At 44.4% G+C, this 19,156-nt stretch overlaps 1 protein-coding gene across 2 annotated transcripts in view; it reads left to right on the top strand.

The window, feature by feature from the left end:
- Positions 1–19,156, top strand: part of LOC135378168 (carbonic anhydrase 1-like) — a 76,688-nt gene that overhangs the window by 27,262 nt on the left and 30,270 nt on the right. The window contains exon 1 of one of the 2 annotated variants that reach the window (XM_064611094.1): positions 2,314–2,420. The exons of the other annotated variant lie outside the window; for it this stretch is intronic. Within the exon in view, the coding sequence (XP_064467164.1) occupies positions 2,405–2,420 (16 nt within the window). The 5' untranslated portion in view covers positions 2,314–2,404. Of the gene's footprint in view, positions 1–2,313; positions 2,421–19,156 lie in introns of those variants that run through there. 2 annotated transcript variants of the gene reach the window in all.

The raw sequence follows: 19,156 nt of genomic DNA on the forward strand, positions 1-19,156 counted from the left end.
CTTAATATACTTTTCTCGGGTATCTTGTACAAGCCTGTATCGAACCATATTCGTGAACATACTTATTGGTGGACAATTTTGTCGAGTTCCATGCCACTGGAAAGTTAATCGATATCATACGGAATGAGGGTCGGCTAGGAGCGCGTTACACGGTCAGTTCTTGCTTGTCTTTTCTTTTTTTCTTTTCTTTCGAAGTGCAGGTGTAAACGAACGGGGAAACTTGCAAATTAGCGAACAAATGTCATTTATAGTAGCCATACGCTCTGAAAACAGAACTTCACCGCATAGCACGCTAAACGTGAAGGAACATTCAGAATGATTTGCGAAGACAAGGGGCGTACGCCAATTTTGTAACACTTTGCATACGTATAACGCGTCACAGAAAACGCTCCCGTTCTTAACAGTCAGAAGGCAGACAAGGCCGTGTTATGCGGCGAAGTTTTCTTTTTAGAGTGTACAACTTCTACAGTACTGTGAGCACGTAACAGAACCCATATGTTCGGTCCGCATACTATTCCAGTATACCCCGGCTGTCGTGTCTTGGCAGGGTCACTAGCCGTACCCCTCCATTCCAGACATTGTCTCTGTAAATATAGCACCCGCGTCCTTCTCTCTCTCTCTCTCTGTCTAAGAACAACTGAAACAATAAAAGAGACACGACAGATTCAATCCATTAACCATGACCTTGCTGTTCTAGGGGCTTCGCTATCTCGAGACTGCCCCTTCCAGTGTACAGTGCAATTAAGTTGACGTAAAAGAGTCGAGTAACGTGATTTGGCTTCTCCCGTGTTTTTGACGACTAGCGATCGCAGTTCTTTTGATGCTTCACTTCTTTCCTTTAACTGAACGTCGTCTCACCGAGCGAAGCCGTGCACTGCCCAAGTTAATTAGATGCCTGCAAGTTGCCTGCATTTTCGGAAAATTTGTTGAAAGGCTTGTACAACTTTGCACAATGCCGGGTTTGTACGGTGCACATCACACCGCTGAAACAGATAGGTAATAAATAGGTACATCGAGTATAGATTTATACCCTAGTCAGACGGCAAACGTAAGGCCGTTAGCGGAATGACCGTAACATCCACCTGTAGCAAAACCATCATTTCGAATGACATCGTTCTCTACCCTCAGTTGTTGCAGATGGGAGGCGTACACCTTTTTTGTGACAATTATGTAGTTCATAATTGTCACAAAAAAAGGCGTACGCCTCCTGTTTTCAAGAAATTAGGTCAGAGAACGATACCATTCGCGATGATGGCTGGCTAGGAGCGTGCTATGAGGTAAAGTTCATTTTTAAGAGTGTAGGGTATTACACGTAAAACAGAAATGCTGAACCAGAACTTCACCACATAGCACGCTCTGGCTAACCACCATCCCGAATGACATCGTTCTGCCCCTAATTGGTTAAAAACTGGAGGCGTCCTTTTGGGATTTGCAGTTACGTTATTTGTCCCAAAAAGGCGTATACCCCGCGCTTTCCACAGCTCGGGAATGATAACGGTGTCACTCTCTGCAATGGTTGGCGTTCACCGTGCTATGTGGCGAAGTTCTGTTTTTAGAGTGCAGCCAATCATCATCCGAAATGATCGACATCGTTCTCTCTCCCGATTTGTAGCCAATGTGATTGATCCGCCTATATTCGACCCTTTGCATCTTGCATAATGTGTTGAGAAGCGGCGTAAATTTCCCGTTTTCCACAAGTCGGGAAACAGAACAATATCATTTGGAATGGTTGGTTGACTGGGGTCGTGTAATGTGTGGTGAAGTTCTGTTGTAACACTGCCGTGTCCTCTGCAACCACGCCCTTTATTTTATTTTTTTCGTAATAAACACATAGCAGCCCCCCCCCCCCCTCAACGTGCTTCCTCATCCGGCAATGCGCGATGTAATTAAAAAAAAGAAGACGATGACGAAAATCTAACGGTGTTCCATGGACGTATTTACCTTCGAAAATTAGGATGTTATTAAGGAACATCAAAATGTCCCGAAAACTGTTGGGGAGAGCTGTTTGTTTCTGTTTATTTATTTTTATTATTTTTTTTTTTTTTCTGTTAGCTTGTGGCGGCATCATTGTTGGATACGCTTTTCGTGTTGTATTTTATGCCTGCCACAAACGCACAATGCTGTGGCAATAAAATGAACGTACGCTTAGATTTTATCTTCTTTTTGTTTGTTTGTTAGTTTGTTTTAACCTATATTAGGTAGTTCAGTAGTGCCAATGACACTCGACACGTTTTATTCTGTTCGCCCCCTTCGACACCAGCATCAGCAATGTTATTGTAATCTTGGCACCGTAGTCTCGGATTTCTCAACAGTATATTAGTGCCGTGCGGCTACTGTGGCCCTCGTTGAAGTGATTGAGAAGCGTCTCATTTTACCTCTTCCTTCCTTTCTATGCCCCCCAATAATGTCTACTAAGGAAGGTAAGGCGCAACATGCATATTAGGGGAAATTTTTCTCACCTTTAGATTCAGCGTGGAGGTGAATGCATGATCCCAAAGATACCACGTGGCGTATTCCCCCCCCCCCCCCAATGCATGCCAAAAGATGCGAGAACGTTGTCACTTAAAAACAAACGTCCTGATGCAAGGTTAATGATATTTTGGAAGGCTAACCATGAAGCGCTTTCGAACTAACTTTAGCCAGAGCGTTTTTTTAGTATTCAATGTCATAACAGGCGTTTCCATGTCATTATTCGTGTTCCTATCCTCGTTATTAATACTGCAATTATCTCGTTGTCCCTAAATAAGCTGGGATTGCTTCATTCGAGAAAATAATTGGGAACGGAGAAGCCGCGATAATCCATGAGGATCGATGGACGGCTACATACCCTGCACAGACTCAGGGACATCGGTCCACTGTTAGGTGAAAAATGGTGAAGCGTACAAAAAATTATATTACAGTAAGTGCGCCATTTATGAAACGAACTCTCTGAATGAGAAAGTAAGAGGCTATCAAATGATCATGTAGTTATCAGTATACAGATGTTCTGTACGTGATGGTTGGTGAATCATCGCTTCCTGTTCATTCAGCTCGAACGTGCGAGATAGTATGTCAGAATTTGATAATGTACGATGACACTGTCTTCTTACATAGAGTATAGGGTGCTTGAATACTATCTCCCTCCGTGTCTATGCAGAGGCGGCTTGTATTGAGGCACACTGACGCACCCTAACATCGAGTGTCGTCTCACGCAAACATACGTACTTATTTCCCTTATTTTGACGTCGTCCCATCCGGCATTGCGCATCCGCACTCGGTGAGTGCATTGCGTTTCGTATTTGCTTGACTTGATGCATTTGCTGTACGGATTATTGTCCTCTTTTTTTAATTATTATTATTTGCGTCCTTCGCCTTTTGCTCGTTATGCTGAATGGAAGCGCGCGTTGTCCTGGAGCCTACCATAAAGCGCCCAGTAAGGCTACCACACTTGAGTGAAACCTTTGTCGCTTTCAACACTTCCGACAGCGTGTTTTCCATGGAAAGTAAGGCGCGTGATGTTATACGTTTCAACAGAAAAGCTGGTGGAATCCTTGCTATAGTATGTAAGGTGGCTAAGGCTTCCTGGCTTTTTTCTTGTTTTCTTCTTCTGGTTCGTCTTATGTTATCAGGGTTCGAATCACGCCTAATATATGCGAGGCAATAAAATCTTAAATGTTTCTCAACGTTTCGTAACTTTATATAGAAACAGACTCAGCTTTTGGCCGTCGAATTCGCAAACGGAGAAAGAGAGAGCGCGATACCCTTTACGAACACTATTACACTCCTCGTAGTTTAAATACATTGCACCAAGAAGATGAGTAGAGTACCTTTATGCCGGGTACCTGTCCTCAAAGTGAAACGCATCCGTAAGCGGAAGAATTGTGAAACCCTCGTAAACCTACTTCTACAACAAGATCTACGATCTATAGACTCCGTCATTGTGTACGCCGTACCAACCGATTTGACAAACACCGCACGACTAAAATGGCTATATATTTTCGTCAGAAGCGTTTCGAAAGCCATGAAACTTGGAGCAGTCTCTCTATCACCATTCAACCCAGGGGGTTAAGCTGCGATCAAGGTTGCGTTTTATTCTGCTGCCACGCACGCCACTGTTCTGCAGCCTCGCCAAAGCGACTTTGTTGACATTCGCGGAACAGGCACACCGATATAACAGGACTTCGTGCCTAGAATTACTAGAAGTTTTGGCAGTGTTAACTATCAAATTGCGTAGGCGCGCCACGGACAACAAATAAGTTCGAGGTTGCGCTGGAAGAATGTTATTTCGTTGACGGAGTTTTCGCTCTCGATGGGTACTGTGAACTCTGATTCTAGCAGCTTGTCACTATCACTTTGGTGAAGGAAAGAGAAGCAAAATAATGTTATCTTTTTTTCTATGATTAGGCTGATTCGCGTAGAGCTTTTGCTTTCCAATGGAGGCTGGATAATAGTGTTCCGCAACCAGCGTGAGACTCATGGTTGCATGTGGATGTCTTTTAGCGAACTTTGCAACATCAAAGCAAAAGAGAGCTCAGCGTGACGTGATCACCATATATCTTTTGTGCAAATATTGTGCACCATATATATTTTTGTATCATAATCGTTTGTGCAAACTACGTCTTGAAGAATTTTTTGCTCGAACTATATTGGTGCGCGATATACGTATACGCTATTTAAAGTAATTATTGGGATTAAAAAAAAAAACTGAACCCGCTATAAGAAGGGTGAAAGCGATTTTACCATAAAACTCATGTTCGCCACAACGTCAAGTTTGAGAAAACATCCGAGTCTGGTTTGGTGGTGGTGGTGCTAATGAAAGAAATCGCCGTTGTCGGCCTCACAGAGGTGGGCAGCGTCAGGACAAACGCTCTGAGGGAATGTGCGTCCTGGGGCGACTTCTAAGCGAATTGTGCCCACATATGTCTTATGGTCTGATATATACTCTAAAAACAGATCATCGCTGCATAGCACGCTTTGCTCCAACCACTGCCACGAATGATAGGGTTATCGGTTCTGATTCGAAGAGAGGGGGGGCCGCATGCCTCTTTGTGTCAATTGTCGTGCGTCCGAATTGACGCAAAAAGGCGTAACCCCCCCCCCCCCCCGGTCTCTCTCTCTCTCTCTCTCTTCGAATCAGAGGCGATGACCTATCATTCGTGGCAACGATAGGAGCAGAGCGTGGTATGCGGTGAAGTTATATTTTTAGAGTGAGATAACAAAGTGTCCCCGTTGGCACCGAACCACACACCTAACACAGCGTTACACATCGTAACTGGACAGTGTCTTTTAACATATCAGCTTCAAATGTGTCCCTGTGGTGGTCTGGGGCATTCTCGATGTTCAACGTGAGCACAATGCCTTAGCACGAGACAAATCATTTTTACTCGACTACTGCTAATGAGCCTGTCTTCCCATCTATTAGCTCGCTTGGCTTCTCTAACCAGGAACACATTGACGTCCTACTGTCACCGTGTCGTATAGTCGTATCTGCTGTGACGCGTATAGAGTACGGGTTGTGGTCTTTCATGCGCGAACTTCAATGCGTCAGCTGAAGGGTTGGGCTGTCTCATTGAGTGACATGCACAGAAACGGACGCACAGAGGTTCCGATGAGCATCGACAAGACTCTCAGGATGGCAACGAGGCCTAACTGACGTGCGATGAAGAATATCCTCTTCCGTCACGGCCTCGGTAATGAAGTCACGCATGCTTGCCTGCAGTGTCGGAAAAGTGAAACGGATCAGGAAAATGATTTTTTTTTTTTTTTTCAGATTATCTCGTTTTCATTGTGTACGTACCAATCGTAAAGGTATTTTATTAGCTAGCTCGAGAAAATAAGTCTATAGATAAGAAGTCTATAGATCGTAGATCTTGTTGTAGAAGTAGGTTTACGAGGGTTTCACAATTCTTCCGCTTACGGATGCGTTTCACTTTGAGGACATGTACCAGACATAAAGGTACTCGACTCATCTTCTTTTATTAGCTCTTAGCTCTCTCTCGTACCAATCGTAAAGGTATTTTATTTTAGCCGGGATAATTATTCATTATTAATACCTATAGGAGAAGAAACCGCGTTGTTAAACCATTGTGAGAACAGAACTTCACCGCATAACATGCTCCTAGCCAACCATCATCCCAAATGACATCGTTCTCTGCCCTGATTGATTCATTCAAAAAGGAATGCGTACGCCTTTTTGTGACACTTACTCAGTTATGTTAATTGTCACAAAAGACACGGCCCGCGCTTTCCACATATGGGGAGCGATAACGGTATCATACACTCTTCAAACAGAACTTCACCGCATAGCACGCTCTTAACCATCATCCCGAATCATACATGGGTAAATTACTTTTCAAATGTAATTAAATTACATTACCCATTACTCCAGCTAGAATTTAATTAAATTACATTACTCATTAGTGCAATTGAAATGTAATGAAATTACATTACAATGTCATTACTGCGAGTTTAATCCTGTCGGCACAGTTCCCCCTGAAGTCGGCCCAGGACGTATACTAACCCCCTGTCCCCCACTCCTTCGTGCTGTCCTCTCTCCATCTGTCCACGTCTGTACGCCACTCATAGCCACAGCTGCTTCCCGGCGCTAACACGGAATAAAAAAAAGTTTAATCCTATCGATATTGCGGATATGGAAATTCATTGTTAGACAACACTACATTGTAAAAACAATACATCTTTTATTCTGTGCCGATTGCGTGCGCCACCGTTCATAGTGGGCGTTGGAATTCTTTTAACTCGCCAGACGGCAACTCTATTTCTGCCAAGTGTCAACACAGAACACACACTCGATTCTTTTGTAAAAAGTAATAAGTAATGTCATAATGTAATTAAATTACATTACAAATTACATAACGTCAAAAGTAATGCAATACATTACAAATTACCAGAAAAAGTAATTTATTACTGTAATTTCATTACAGTAATGACCAGTGATGGCCAGTAGTTAAACTACTAGTTAAACTACCTCATTGTAATTAAAAGAAGTTATTAACTCCTTGCAGAAATGTAGTGTGCAACTACCAGTTAAACTACTATTTCGAGTAGTTAACTACAGTAGTTATGTTACTGCAGGCGCCAACTACTTCCGATTTTGCCGAAAGCTTTACGGCACGATTGTGCTTCCGACTTTTACCTTGAGCTACTTGTTTGATGAGAACGGAGGTGCAGAGCAATTGTGCCGTGCATGTGTACTAAATCTTCAGTTTTATCACTGCTTGGGATTCATATTCAGGTGTTCAAGAACACTATAGAATGGGATTGGTGTTGATGGACAACGTTAAGTAGCTAGAGATGTAGTTAAAATACATTGCAGTAGTTAAAGTAGTAGTTTTAACTACTTCCCCTGAAAAGTAGTTGACTACTAGTTAAAATACTCCGTCGCAAAGTAGTTAGTAGTTATAGTTAAACTACTCTAGAAGTAGTTAGTGGCCATCGCTGGTAATGACATTACTACCCAGGTATGTCCCGAATGACATCGTTATCTGCCCTGATTGATGCATTGAAAACGGGAGGCGTACGCCTTTTTGTGACACTTACGCAGTTATGTTAATTGTCACAAAAGACACGGCCCGTGCTTTCCACATATCGGGAGCGATAACGGTATCATACACACTTCAAACAGAACTTCACCGCATAGCACGCTCCTAACCAACCATCATCCCTAATGACATCGTTCTCTGCCCTGATTGATTCATTGAAAACAGGAGGCGTACGCCTTTTTGTCGCACTTACGCGGTTATGTTAATTGCCACAAAAGGCACGACCCACGCTTTCCACATATCGGGAGCGATAGCGGTATCATACACTCTTCGAACATAACTTCACCGCATAGCACCCTCCTAGCCAACCATCATCCAGAATGACATCGTTTTCGGCCCTGATTCAATGAAAACGGGAGGTGTGCGCCTTTTTGGGACACTTACGCATATCGCTTTTGATTCGATGAGAGAGAGAGAAAGGCGTACGCCTTTTTGTGGCAATAATTATCATTGGCAATTATCACATGGCGCACAGCGTGCTATGCGGTGAAGTTCTGTTTTTAGAGTGTGGGATCTGGCGTTCTGCGCTCCCTCTGGGGACGGCACCCAGGGCGGCTGCCCCTCTCTCCCCCCGCCCTCCCCTGGGAACGGCTCTGCGTGATAGCGACCCAGTATTCACATGTGCAGCTGTGAAGTCGCATATGCGTTGAATCCATAACTTTCTTCTGTTTTCTCCATGTCTTCTTCTGTTGGAGAAGCACCGCTCTTTTCTCACTCTTACTCTCTCCTTCTTTTTGTAAGCGCGTACGTCAGCCCTGTTCTTGGAATCTATTCACGATCACATCACGTTGGGCGTTGCTCATACTGCATCCATTACATCAACGTCACATCAGGCCGTAGCCCATCATTCAACAAACATCACATATTTCGTGATGTAAGGGTGATTGATGTTCAGAATGGCCATCACGAACGGTGTCCCCCGATCCACGGAGCGGTGACGTCTCTGCAGCCAGCACTACACTCATAACGGTACATAATAACCGTATCATTATGGGGCAATAGTTTGCCCTGAGTGTGTTATGCGGTCAAGTTCTGTTTTAAGAGTGTAGGGAAGATAAACACTGGATGCGTTATTCCATATTTTCAGCACTATCAATTCTGAGGCCTAATAGAGAAAACATAATTAACATGCAACTCTCGAGACAATGGGATGAAGAAGTGAAAATTATAGTCATTAAGTCGAAAAAACAAAAACTTCGGCTCCGTATATGTGCCATCCGCTTAATAATCTTTTACACAAACGGATGCAAAACCAGCAAAATTATTGAACTGCGTCGAATTTCATGCCTGTGTTTTTCTTTTTTCTTTTTTTTTTTTTGCGCTTTTTGCTGTTTTTGATGTTTGCTGCCTTATGAATTGCTTCAGCGCCGCCGACACGCAACATTTCTGTCCATGCTGTCTGCACTTGTTCACGAACAGAAAAATAAAATCTAGCAATGAGGACAAAGCGTTTCCTTTCATTTAGGTTGGGCACTTCAAGTCGACCCAGCACAGCTCCTTTTGCTCTCAGCAGTCGGCGACTGATTTCCGATGACGTTATCAACAGTAGCGCTTGAACAAATATTGAACCAATCTGAGGCACTGTGACCTTGCTCAACGACCGTTCGATCCGAGGCGGCTGCCGTGAAATACCGGAAGGATGTTTCAAGTCGCTGTCGACAGATGGTGGCACATGTTTCAGTTTCGCCTTTTTTCCTCGCTTCACGCAGTTCAGTGCGGAGAACTTAGAAAAGTGAACTTGAAACCGTATGCTGCCGGTATTAGACACTGGAGAATGAATATGCGAGCCAATTTTTGGGTATGGTGCGGTCTTGTTGCACTTCGAAAATATTTAGTGTGTTACTGTTAATGGCAACTTTAATTGCCACACAATACGAAATGATTGGGTTTCTAGCACAGTTTCGCTTTGTAACGCGCGAAATTCTGATGCGGGATGACCTACCATTGAAAGCGTCACATTCAATATCGGGGGCCTAGCAAGGTTGAACTGCGTCCGGGTTACAAAGCGACCTTCACTTCCTTCGAGTCATCCGGTGACACCTGGAGAGACCCCAATGGTACCTATACAGGCTGATTTATTGATGCATATCGAAATGTCGAGTGTGGATGTGGCCCTAATCTCTTTAAAGCTTTCCTGAAACCCCACAAATACTTTGATGTTAATAATTCAGCGCCGCATAATTCATACTATTAATCAAACGTCCTGCACTTTTGCCTTTGTCTGCACGTGTTTCAACCACAGAAGGAAATAAAAGGAAGGGATATTAACACTTTGGCACTTTTTCAGTAAGCATGTCGCGGGTTGAGACATTAGGGCGAGTCCTAGGCTTGAGAGAAAACCTTTGAGGATTTCGGACTTAGGGCCACAGAATGCAAGCCTCGCTTCAAGGTGTCATCGCTGAGGCAACTGGCAAAAGACTCAGCGCCATTCTGCTTTCGCTGCCGCTAGCACCGCTTACGCTCTAGGTTCCCGTTATGCCTTATCCCCTTTGAATCAATGCACGCACACACTGACATACACACACACACCATCACCACCACCATCACCACCAGGGGTCAAAACCCTGAAAAGTCGCCAACGCGCCTTCAGAAAGTAGCCAAAAGTAGCCAATTTTCCCTTGATGTGTAGGCATCATATACCGCATGGAATAACCTGAGCTCCTCTAAGGTAATTGCACCATGAATGCCGAACTGCCAGTTATACTTGAACACAACACACTGACCAATTAGTAAAGTATTCGGGTCGAATTCTTGGGGCACACGATATTTCATGGGGAAAAAATGACCAGGATCGTGTCGAAATGATTACAGACTCCACGCTAAACGACCAGATATGAACGAAGCATAATCAGACTAGTGGTGGCCACAGGCTGGCCCACACTGTAAAAACGGAACTTCACCGCATAGCACGCTCTGTGCCAACCATTGCCACGAATGTTTGGGCTATCGCTTCTGATTCGAAGGTAGAGGGGGCGTACGCCTTTTTGTGTCAATTTGGATATATGATCACACAAAAAGGCGTACGCCCCCTTGTCTCTTCGAAGCAGAAGCGATAACCCTATCATTCGTGCCAATGGTTAGCGCGCAGCGTGCATATGCGGTGAAGTGGTTTGAGTGCATGAGAAACCTTATGAGTATTCGTGCTACGATAAGCCGCGTCTTTACGTCGCGAGAAAACTATATAACGAGCGGCACCACACCGCAGGGCAGGCGGATTAATTTCACCCAACCCAAGGATCTTTAACAAGTGCTAAAACCCCACACTCTCAAAACAAAGCTTCACCACATAATACGCTGAAGGCCAACCATTGTACAGAGTGATACCTCTATCACTCTTGATTTGTGGAGAGCGCGGGGCGTGCGCCTTTTTGTGACAATTAGCATTTCTGCATAAGTGTCACAAGAAGGAGTACGCCTCCCGTTTTCAACAAATCAGGACAGAGAACGATGTCATTCGGGATAATGGTTGGCTAGCTGCGTGCTATGTGGTGAAGTTCATGTTTACACTCTTAAAAATGAACTTCACCACATAGCACGCTCCTAGCCAACCATCATCCCGAGTGACAACGTTCTCGCCCCTGATTTGTTGAAAACGGGAGGAGGAGCCTATTTTGTGCCGTGCATAATGGCACAAAATAGGCTCCTCCTCCCGTTTTCAACAAATCAGGGGCGAGAACGTTGTCACTCGGGATGATGGTTGGCTAGGAGCGTGCTATGTGGTGAAGTTCATTTTTAAGAGTGTAGGAGTGCGGCACAGAAACAAACCAGTCCGAGGGACATCAAATAGACTGGGAGAAGGACGATCATCAAAGGGTTGAGGAATGAACGCAATATATGTACTTTGGCATTAGATGTGTCGTCACGATGAACACTATCCCGTTATCTGGCACTCTTATCCCGTTTGAGGTACACTGTTAAAACAGAACTTCAGCACATAACAGGAGGAGGAGGAGGAGGAGTGTCGTTGGGAGGAACCCGAGAGGTCTGCCTGCCTGATTAGGCGGCATGTTTCTCGGGAAGGGAAAGGTGGTGGAGAGGAGGAGAGGAAAGGGTGAGGTGGAAGACCGAGCGGAATCCGCTCGGGGGGAGGATAGCTGCGTCCATGGGCCGACTTCAGGGGAACTGTGCCGGCATACGCCTATTACACATCTGAGGGAAACCCAGGAAAAACCCCAGACGGCACAGCCGGCCCGCGGATTCGAACCGCGGACCTCCCAGTCTCCAAGCGCACGCGTTACCGCTGCGCCACCGGAGCTGGTCACCACATAACACGCTCCTAGCCAACCATCATTCCGAATAATATCATTCTGTGTCATGATTTGTTCAAAACAGGGGGAGGCGCCTATCTGAGACAAGACAATGTGTCCCAGATATAGGCGCCTCCTCCCCTTTTTTTAACAAATCAATACACAGAATGATGGTTGGCTATGAGCGTGCTATGTGGTGAAGTTCTGTTTTAAAAGTGTACATAGAAGTTTGAATGTGGTGAAAAGAAGTGTCCGCAAAGTAGCCAGAAAATAGCCTATTTGGCGCAAAGTAGCCAAATATGGCAACCCTGCACACCACTGGTACGCAAAAATTAGCTTGAGCGTGTGCGTATGGGATTCAGGGGTCTGGGACATTTGCAGTCCTAAGGGCCCCATTTCACCACCACCACTCTCGTCGATTTTTTTTCCAGGGGTCGCAGATCATATTTCAAACTATTTCAAAGAAAGCAGTTCTATCTTCTACTAAGTTCGAAAAATAACGTTTTGGATTTCCTTTGGACGCAACCACACGTTTTCACACTCGAGATTTGTGTCCGCTTCGACATTTTTCCAGTAACTTTGTTGCATGGTTGCCCGTATCAGTAACTCTCATCGGAATTTGACGTGCCTCAATACTACAAACTGTATAAATATAAGTGTTCCAAGTTAACAAAAGTTCACCTCTATCGCATGATACATCATCAAATTCCAGCGTGAAGGACCAAGGGATATGTAGCGCTCTGATAACAGGGATAACTTTCCGGCTCTGGGGTGGGGGAGGGTGAAACAGCGTGCCGTATAATTGGTTCCAAAAAATTAAGTTAACAAAGAAGCACAGATGACGCTCAAAAGGCAGCTATACTTGATGCAACGTCGAGAGTAAGCTGGGACGGAAGCGAATACTGCCTGGCGACTGTGTCAATAATTATTTGGATTTTGTGATGTTCACGTCGGCAGTGTGATCGTCATACAGATGTCATTCTCTAAGTTCTGCCGCAGAACGCTTCTCATTCTTTTGTGAGCATGGCGGTTCCCAATCAATGATTTTTCTCCGAATTTACCATATTAACACTGCCGTAAAAAATAAACGACGAAAAACTCCGAAGTTTCGGAAAGTAATAAACTCCGAAATGCACTGTCCGAATACTGTATGGCAAAAAATAAACTTCGGAAACCCGGAACCTTACATGTTTACGGAGCCACGTTTCGCCTACTGCCAACTGAGCGTTCCAATCACAAGCCTTTTGAATTGGGCTGGTCGGTACACGGTTAGTGTACCGTACGCCATCGCCTTCGCGTATGTAAGGGATAGCGGCAGTGGTTCTGCTGGTTCTGCACACGCGCAAACTATAAAGAGACCTTCGCGCACTGCGCAGAACCACCACGCTATCCCTTACGTACGCAAACGCGATAGCGTACGATGCACTAAAAGTCACTATTGTCAGTGCGTAGTGCGTACTGTACTGTAGTACGTAGGTACGTAGTACGACATGTGACGTACGTCGGTACGTCACAAGCGAAGACAGAATGATGTCTTGGTTTGTGGAGTGCTGTTTTCGATTTACAAGGAAACACTCATCATTCCATTTCAATGTTTTTGCTCCATGGAACTTAGAGTGAAGCGACAGAACCGCGTGTTCCAGACATCCGCCTTTGAAAAGCAACATTGCGTGCTCGCCCCTCCTCCCACCTCCTCAAGAGAATGGTGCCATCGTGAAAATATTGCTTTCGTTTCCTTTCAATAAGCGACGCACTCCCCCATTCATTAGCCCTTATGCGCCGCGTGTCTTAGTCGATATCTTCAAACTTTCCGTGATGTGTTGTCAGGCGTTTCCGTAACGAAAAACCGTTCGATTGGGGAGACCGTATACAAGAGGATGAAAGACCATTGGGCAGATCGTTTTCCATTGGACAGACGATGAAAGCTTTCGCTCCTGATTTTGCGGCAAAATATTCTGCTTTTGTTCGTGCAGCTGTCACATGATCGACTACATTCGCCCAAAAGAAACGCATGTGGACAGATCAATTCGAACGTGATGCAAAGGTTTCTTTGACCGCACTGTCACTTTTCCTTTTTCTGACACGAGAGTTCTGCACGTCTCCGTATAATGAAGTGTGCTTATCGAGCGGTATTCGTCATACCCAGTAACGTCTGTCGTTGGCAGTATAGAAGGTACACTCTAGAAACAGAACTCCACCATATAACTATAGGGTTCCGAGTTCTCGAATGTTTTTCTGAGTTTATTATTTTGACAGGATTCGAAGTTTTTCGTCGTTTAGTAGTTTACAACTGAGTTAATATTTGAAATTCGGAGAAAAGGCGATAGCTGTGAAAGGACATACTCCGCAAAGGAATGAGAATACCCCTTACTGTTATGCGCCAGAATTTGCAAAGAACGACATCTGTGTTACAATCATCTGGCGCTGGGAAACTCTATATGCATAGACGCGGGATGCTTTCCAAGTATGCACCTGGGAAATGTCCGAAATGACCACAAAATGGCCTTAGATCGAGTATAGACTCACTAAATAGGGTACTTTGCTCAGTGAGTTGGATGTCGCGTTGCCTCTAGGAAAGGATGGAGATCACCCGTATTACACGGAAAGCGATAAAGACTGCGGCACAGTGGGTTTGTGTCAAAAGAGCCACCATTCCTTGTCGCACGGGAACTGGTAACCTGCAATGCGGAGTTCTAGGGAATCGTATAAGCGCCCTCCGATTCCGACTCCGTATCGCTGTCAGTCAACCAGTCAGTCGTTTTCCTCAAACTCCCTATTAGGGAGTTTTAGGAAAACGTAGCACATTCACGATAACGTTTCCGATAACATGATAAGCCAATCGCCCGATTCCTTTGGCTGACATCACGCTGCTGATATGTGATTGACTGACGGCGATACGGAATCGGAGGGTGCTTACGATTTCCTAAAACTCTCTATTTCTCGACACCAAAGGAAACGAACCCAGGCAACCAGTCATCAAGGCATGGCTTTTCTTGCTGAGATTTCGGCTACTGGAACCCCCCCTTCCCCCCCAAAAAAGTGTATTTTCCGATAAATAGAATTACCTTAAATTTTACGGGCGTATGTTTTCCGATTTTATCGGATAGATCCGAAAACCCGGAGCTCTACGTATAACCAACTCAGAACCAACCGCCATACAGAACGACCTCGTTCTCTTGCCTTGTTAATTGATACAGAAAGACGTACACTTCCGATTTTCAACCAAGCGAATGATATTATTCTGAATAGCGGTTGGTTCTGAGCGTGTTGTGCGGTGAAGTTCTGTTTCTATAGAGCGTAATATTTTTCGCAAATGACTCCTAAACGGCTGTTGCTGGTTGGGAACTTGTGATCCGTGCAACTTAACGGCGTGTAAATGGAAGTGAGGTCTGTGAAGCAAAAACAAAAATGAAAAGAAAGAACGTTATCGAGAAATTGCGAAGTTGTTGTTTGTTCATGACGACATGGACCTTGTGGCCTACACTCTTAAAAATGAACTTCACCGCATAGCACGCTCCTAGCCAACCATTATCTCGAATGATATCGTTATCTGCCCTAATTTGTTCAAAACCGGGGACGTACGCCATTTCTGTGACACTTATGCTGTTCATAATTGTCACAGAAAAGGCGTACGCCCCCTGTTTTCAACAAATCAGGGCAGATAACGATATCATTCGAGATAATGGTTGGCTAGGAGCGTGCTATGCGGTGAAGTTCATTTTTAAGAGTGTATACTCTTAAACATGAGTTTCAGCACATAGCACGCTCCTGGCCAACCATCATCCCGAATGACAACGTTCTCGCCCCTGATTTGTTGAAAACGGGAGGCGGAACCTATTTTGTACCATTATGCACGTGCACAATGGGTACAAAATAGGCTCCGCCTCACGTTTTAAGCAAATCCGGGGCGAGAACGTTGTCATTCGGGATGATGGTTGGCTAGGAGCGTGCTATGTGCTGAAACTTGAAACTCATTTTTAAGTCGTGACGATGCCCACTTGAGTGCGGCCAACAACGGCAAGCTACCTCGACCCTCCCCCCCCCCCCCCCATTTTTAAGAGTTTAGAGAAAAGAGGATCAATTCAAATCACTATATGTCTTTTTTAGCAGGGTATGTTTGTTTCATGGGATAAAATAATCGGTGATAAATAGGGAAAGTATTACAGAAGTAACGATAAGTATCTTTTTTCTCTGTGTGTGTTAGCGCCGCGAAGCACCTGTGGCTGTGAGCGGTATACAGACGTTGACAGATGGAAAGAGGACAGCAGGAAGGAGTGGGGGACAGAGGCGTTTGCGTCCTGGGCCGACTTCAGGGGGAACTGATACGTATCTTTATTGAGCCCCGTCCTGTAACATCCATCAGTGACAGGTTGCTATCACTTTTAAAACAGAACTTCACCGCGTATAACACGCTCCTAGCCAACCATCATCCCGAATAAAATCGTTCTCTCCCCTGATTTGTTGAAAAGAGGGAGGCGTACGCTTTCTTGTGACAGTTATAGAGTTATGTTAACTTTCACAAAAGGGCGTACACCCCGCGCCTTCCACAAATCAGGTGTTAACGGTATCATTCTGTGCAATGGTTCGCCTTCAGCGTGATATGTGATGAAGTTCTCTTTCAAGAGCGTACATAAAGATTTCTTTCTCCGTGAACAACAGGGAAGACCATCTGCGCATCCACTGCACGCCCTTGTACCATCCGCGAAAGCACTCGTTATTTAATTCCAGAACGACATAAAATGTGCAACGCAAATCTTCGCAATTTTCGAACCAAACATGGGATGGCTATTTTTGGTTACCAGGCGAAAGGTCTCATGTTTCCGGTGCCCTAACCGGGGAAGACTCGCAGAAGACGATACCCGAAGGAGTTCATTATCACAAACACGAGGCTGTCGCTGTGGGCTTGATCCCGCTGCAGAGATCGATGACTGGCGCCACAAGCTAAGACGCCATTGGCTGCTAATTCTAGTATGTCCTTAATTAGGGAAGCTAATCGCGTTCCGTAAATTAAGGACTACGCCATAGTCCCTTAATAGGTGTGCGCACGGATTAATTTAGCTACGGAGGTAACAACGATTTGATACCGCCACTAAGAAGCGTTTCGAAACGTGCAAAAAATATATACATATAAATGTTTCAGTTAAATCCCCGGGCTAAATAATTCGCGAACGGGTGCACCAGTCCACGAACTTTCTTTTTTACAAGTATCTGTCCGATACCACCTACAAGCTGCACACCGTGTGAATGAGTGAAAGGCGCTCATTATTAAAATAAAAATGTAAATGAGTTTCGTAAAAAAGCGTAACTTCTAAACCAGGGCGCTGTCGACATTAAAATGGGTTCTACCCCTTTTGGGACCTTCAATGGACACCTTTTAGAGAAAAATCTGCCACCGAAGCGGGTCATTTGTTGCAGTAATTAATTGGTTTCGGTTTACGTATAGAAAGTTATAAGAAAGTTCGTGGATTGGTGCACCCGTTCGCGAATTATTTAGCCCGGTGATTTAACTGAAACACCCGGTATATATAAAAAGAGGCTATGGAAACTTTGACACATCAAAATATTTGCCACCCCAAGCAGGTTACAGATTACGTAAAACAGTTATTCCTTTTTAGCAAGCAAGCGCCAATCATCGTTAAGTCTCTCAGGTTGACGGTTCAACGCTGGCATCGTGAGTGCGCGTCATTCTTTTTTTTTTTTTCTATTTTCATTAAACTCAGTTGTTATTTCATTTAGTGAACATGCATGAAACACTGGCATGGAAGGTTACTATAGCAAGCAGTATAATATCAGTTGGTGCGCGACCATAGCCTTACCTGTGTCCATTCTGTAGCAAATGCACATACCAGTGGTTATTTGTACGCTTTTGAGTTTTGATGACGTATGTCAAATTCTTTGCGATATAAAAGACGTTTTCCTGTTCTTTCATTATTTCTTTTTTCGTTTTTCTTCTCCCTCCTCCTTTAGATCTTGAGGAAATCCAGACGTACTAAATACGCAAAACAGGCATCCTTTTACGTAGTGTAAAAACCTTCTCTCTCTTTTTTTTTGTTTTTTTTTTTTTTACAGTTTATAAGTTAAAGGTTGACCTGTATGGTCCGTTTTTACGGTAATTTCAACTGACTTTGGCGTTTGACGTTTATAAAGCTTTCGCCTGGTCTGTACTCAGAATGTTTTTACTGAGGTTCAATGCTGACAGCCCAATGAATGGCCATGACAGGAACAGGCAAAAAGAGAGAATACATAATACGTATAAACACACTCGATTTCTAGGCAAGCCTTCTAAAGTAAGGACGATGCCTAGCAGCCCAGCGGTTCTGCGGTTGAAGCTTTCGGCTGCGCATACCGCTACGAAGCTCGTTCTACAGTGGTTCACGATGGATGTAAACACGTGAATGTTTCATGTGTGACAGAGACCGTCCAGCTTTAACTCTAAAAAGGCAACAAACGATTCCTCTCCTTCGTTGGTAAAATTGATAGGGAGAGAAGAATGGGTGAAGACTATTTATTACAGAAAGTGCAAAACGCCACAGAAGTAAAATGTCCATAAATATTTCATACAGAAAGGCTGAGATCGAGTATATGCGTCGAATTTAATTGGAGGAGCACTATCTTATGATACGATATTGGGAAACGTTCGATCGGATACTCGAAATATCAACATAGTAAATCTACGATACTACAAAAAAAAAAAAAAAGTATTTCTACTTCTTCGGGGACTACATGCATTGCCACAACCTTTAGTCCCTTTCGTGACGTGCGTGACGTTTATGAAACGGCGGTCTGCCTGCCACAAACGGCTAAAAAAAGAGAGAGACAAGAGAAAAGAAAACGAAAACTGAACACGTAACACACGGAAAGGTCCCGTGCTGTGCAATATTCACATCTGGCTGGCTATGATCTTCACTTGTGTGGGAATTTGACCCCTCGCCGTTAGAGGACTCCCATGACGTCGCTCTCCCTCATGAGCCCCAGTAGTATTTCTCTGTGGCTTCCGTCGTGTCCACACTGGTCCCGTGGGATAACTGAGTGATTCTGGTCAAAGGTGCTGGATGAACCTTTCCTCTCTCTTTTTTTTTTTTTTTTTGTTCTTCTTTTTTCTTTTTTTTTTTTTTTCTTTTATTCACGAGGCGTTTTCCCTGACGTTTGTATTTTCTGCAGTGGAGCAGAATGTTTATTTTCTTCTTTTATCTTTTTCTTTTTTTTTTTTTTTTTTTTTGCGCCGCAAGAGAGGTACAATGCATCTCCTCGGCTTGAGATGTAGAAGACATCCTTTGTCTGGGCGCTTCGAGTTCTTAATCCCATCAGCAGCGACGTTTCCTCTCTGATGAAGTCCCTCGTGATGCAGAGGAGAGGAGCCGTTCTTTTTGA

Source organism: Ornithodoros turicata, chromosome 1, assembly GCF_037126465.1.
Source record: "Ornithodoros turicata isolate Travis chromosome 1, ASM3712646v1, whole genome shotgun sequence".
Taxonomy (NCBI): Eukaryota; Metazoa; Arthropoda; class Arachnida; order Ixodida; family Argasidae; genus Ornithodoros; species Ornithodoros turicata.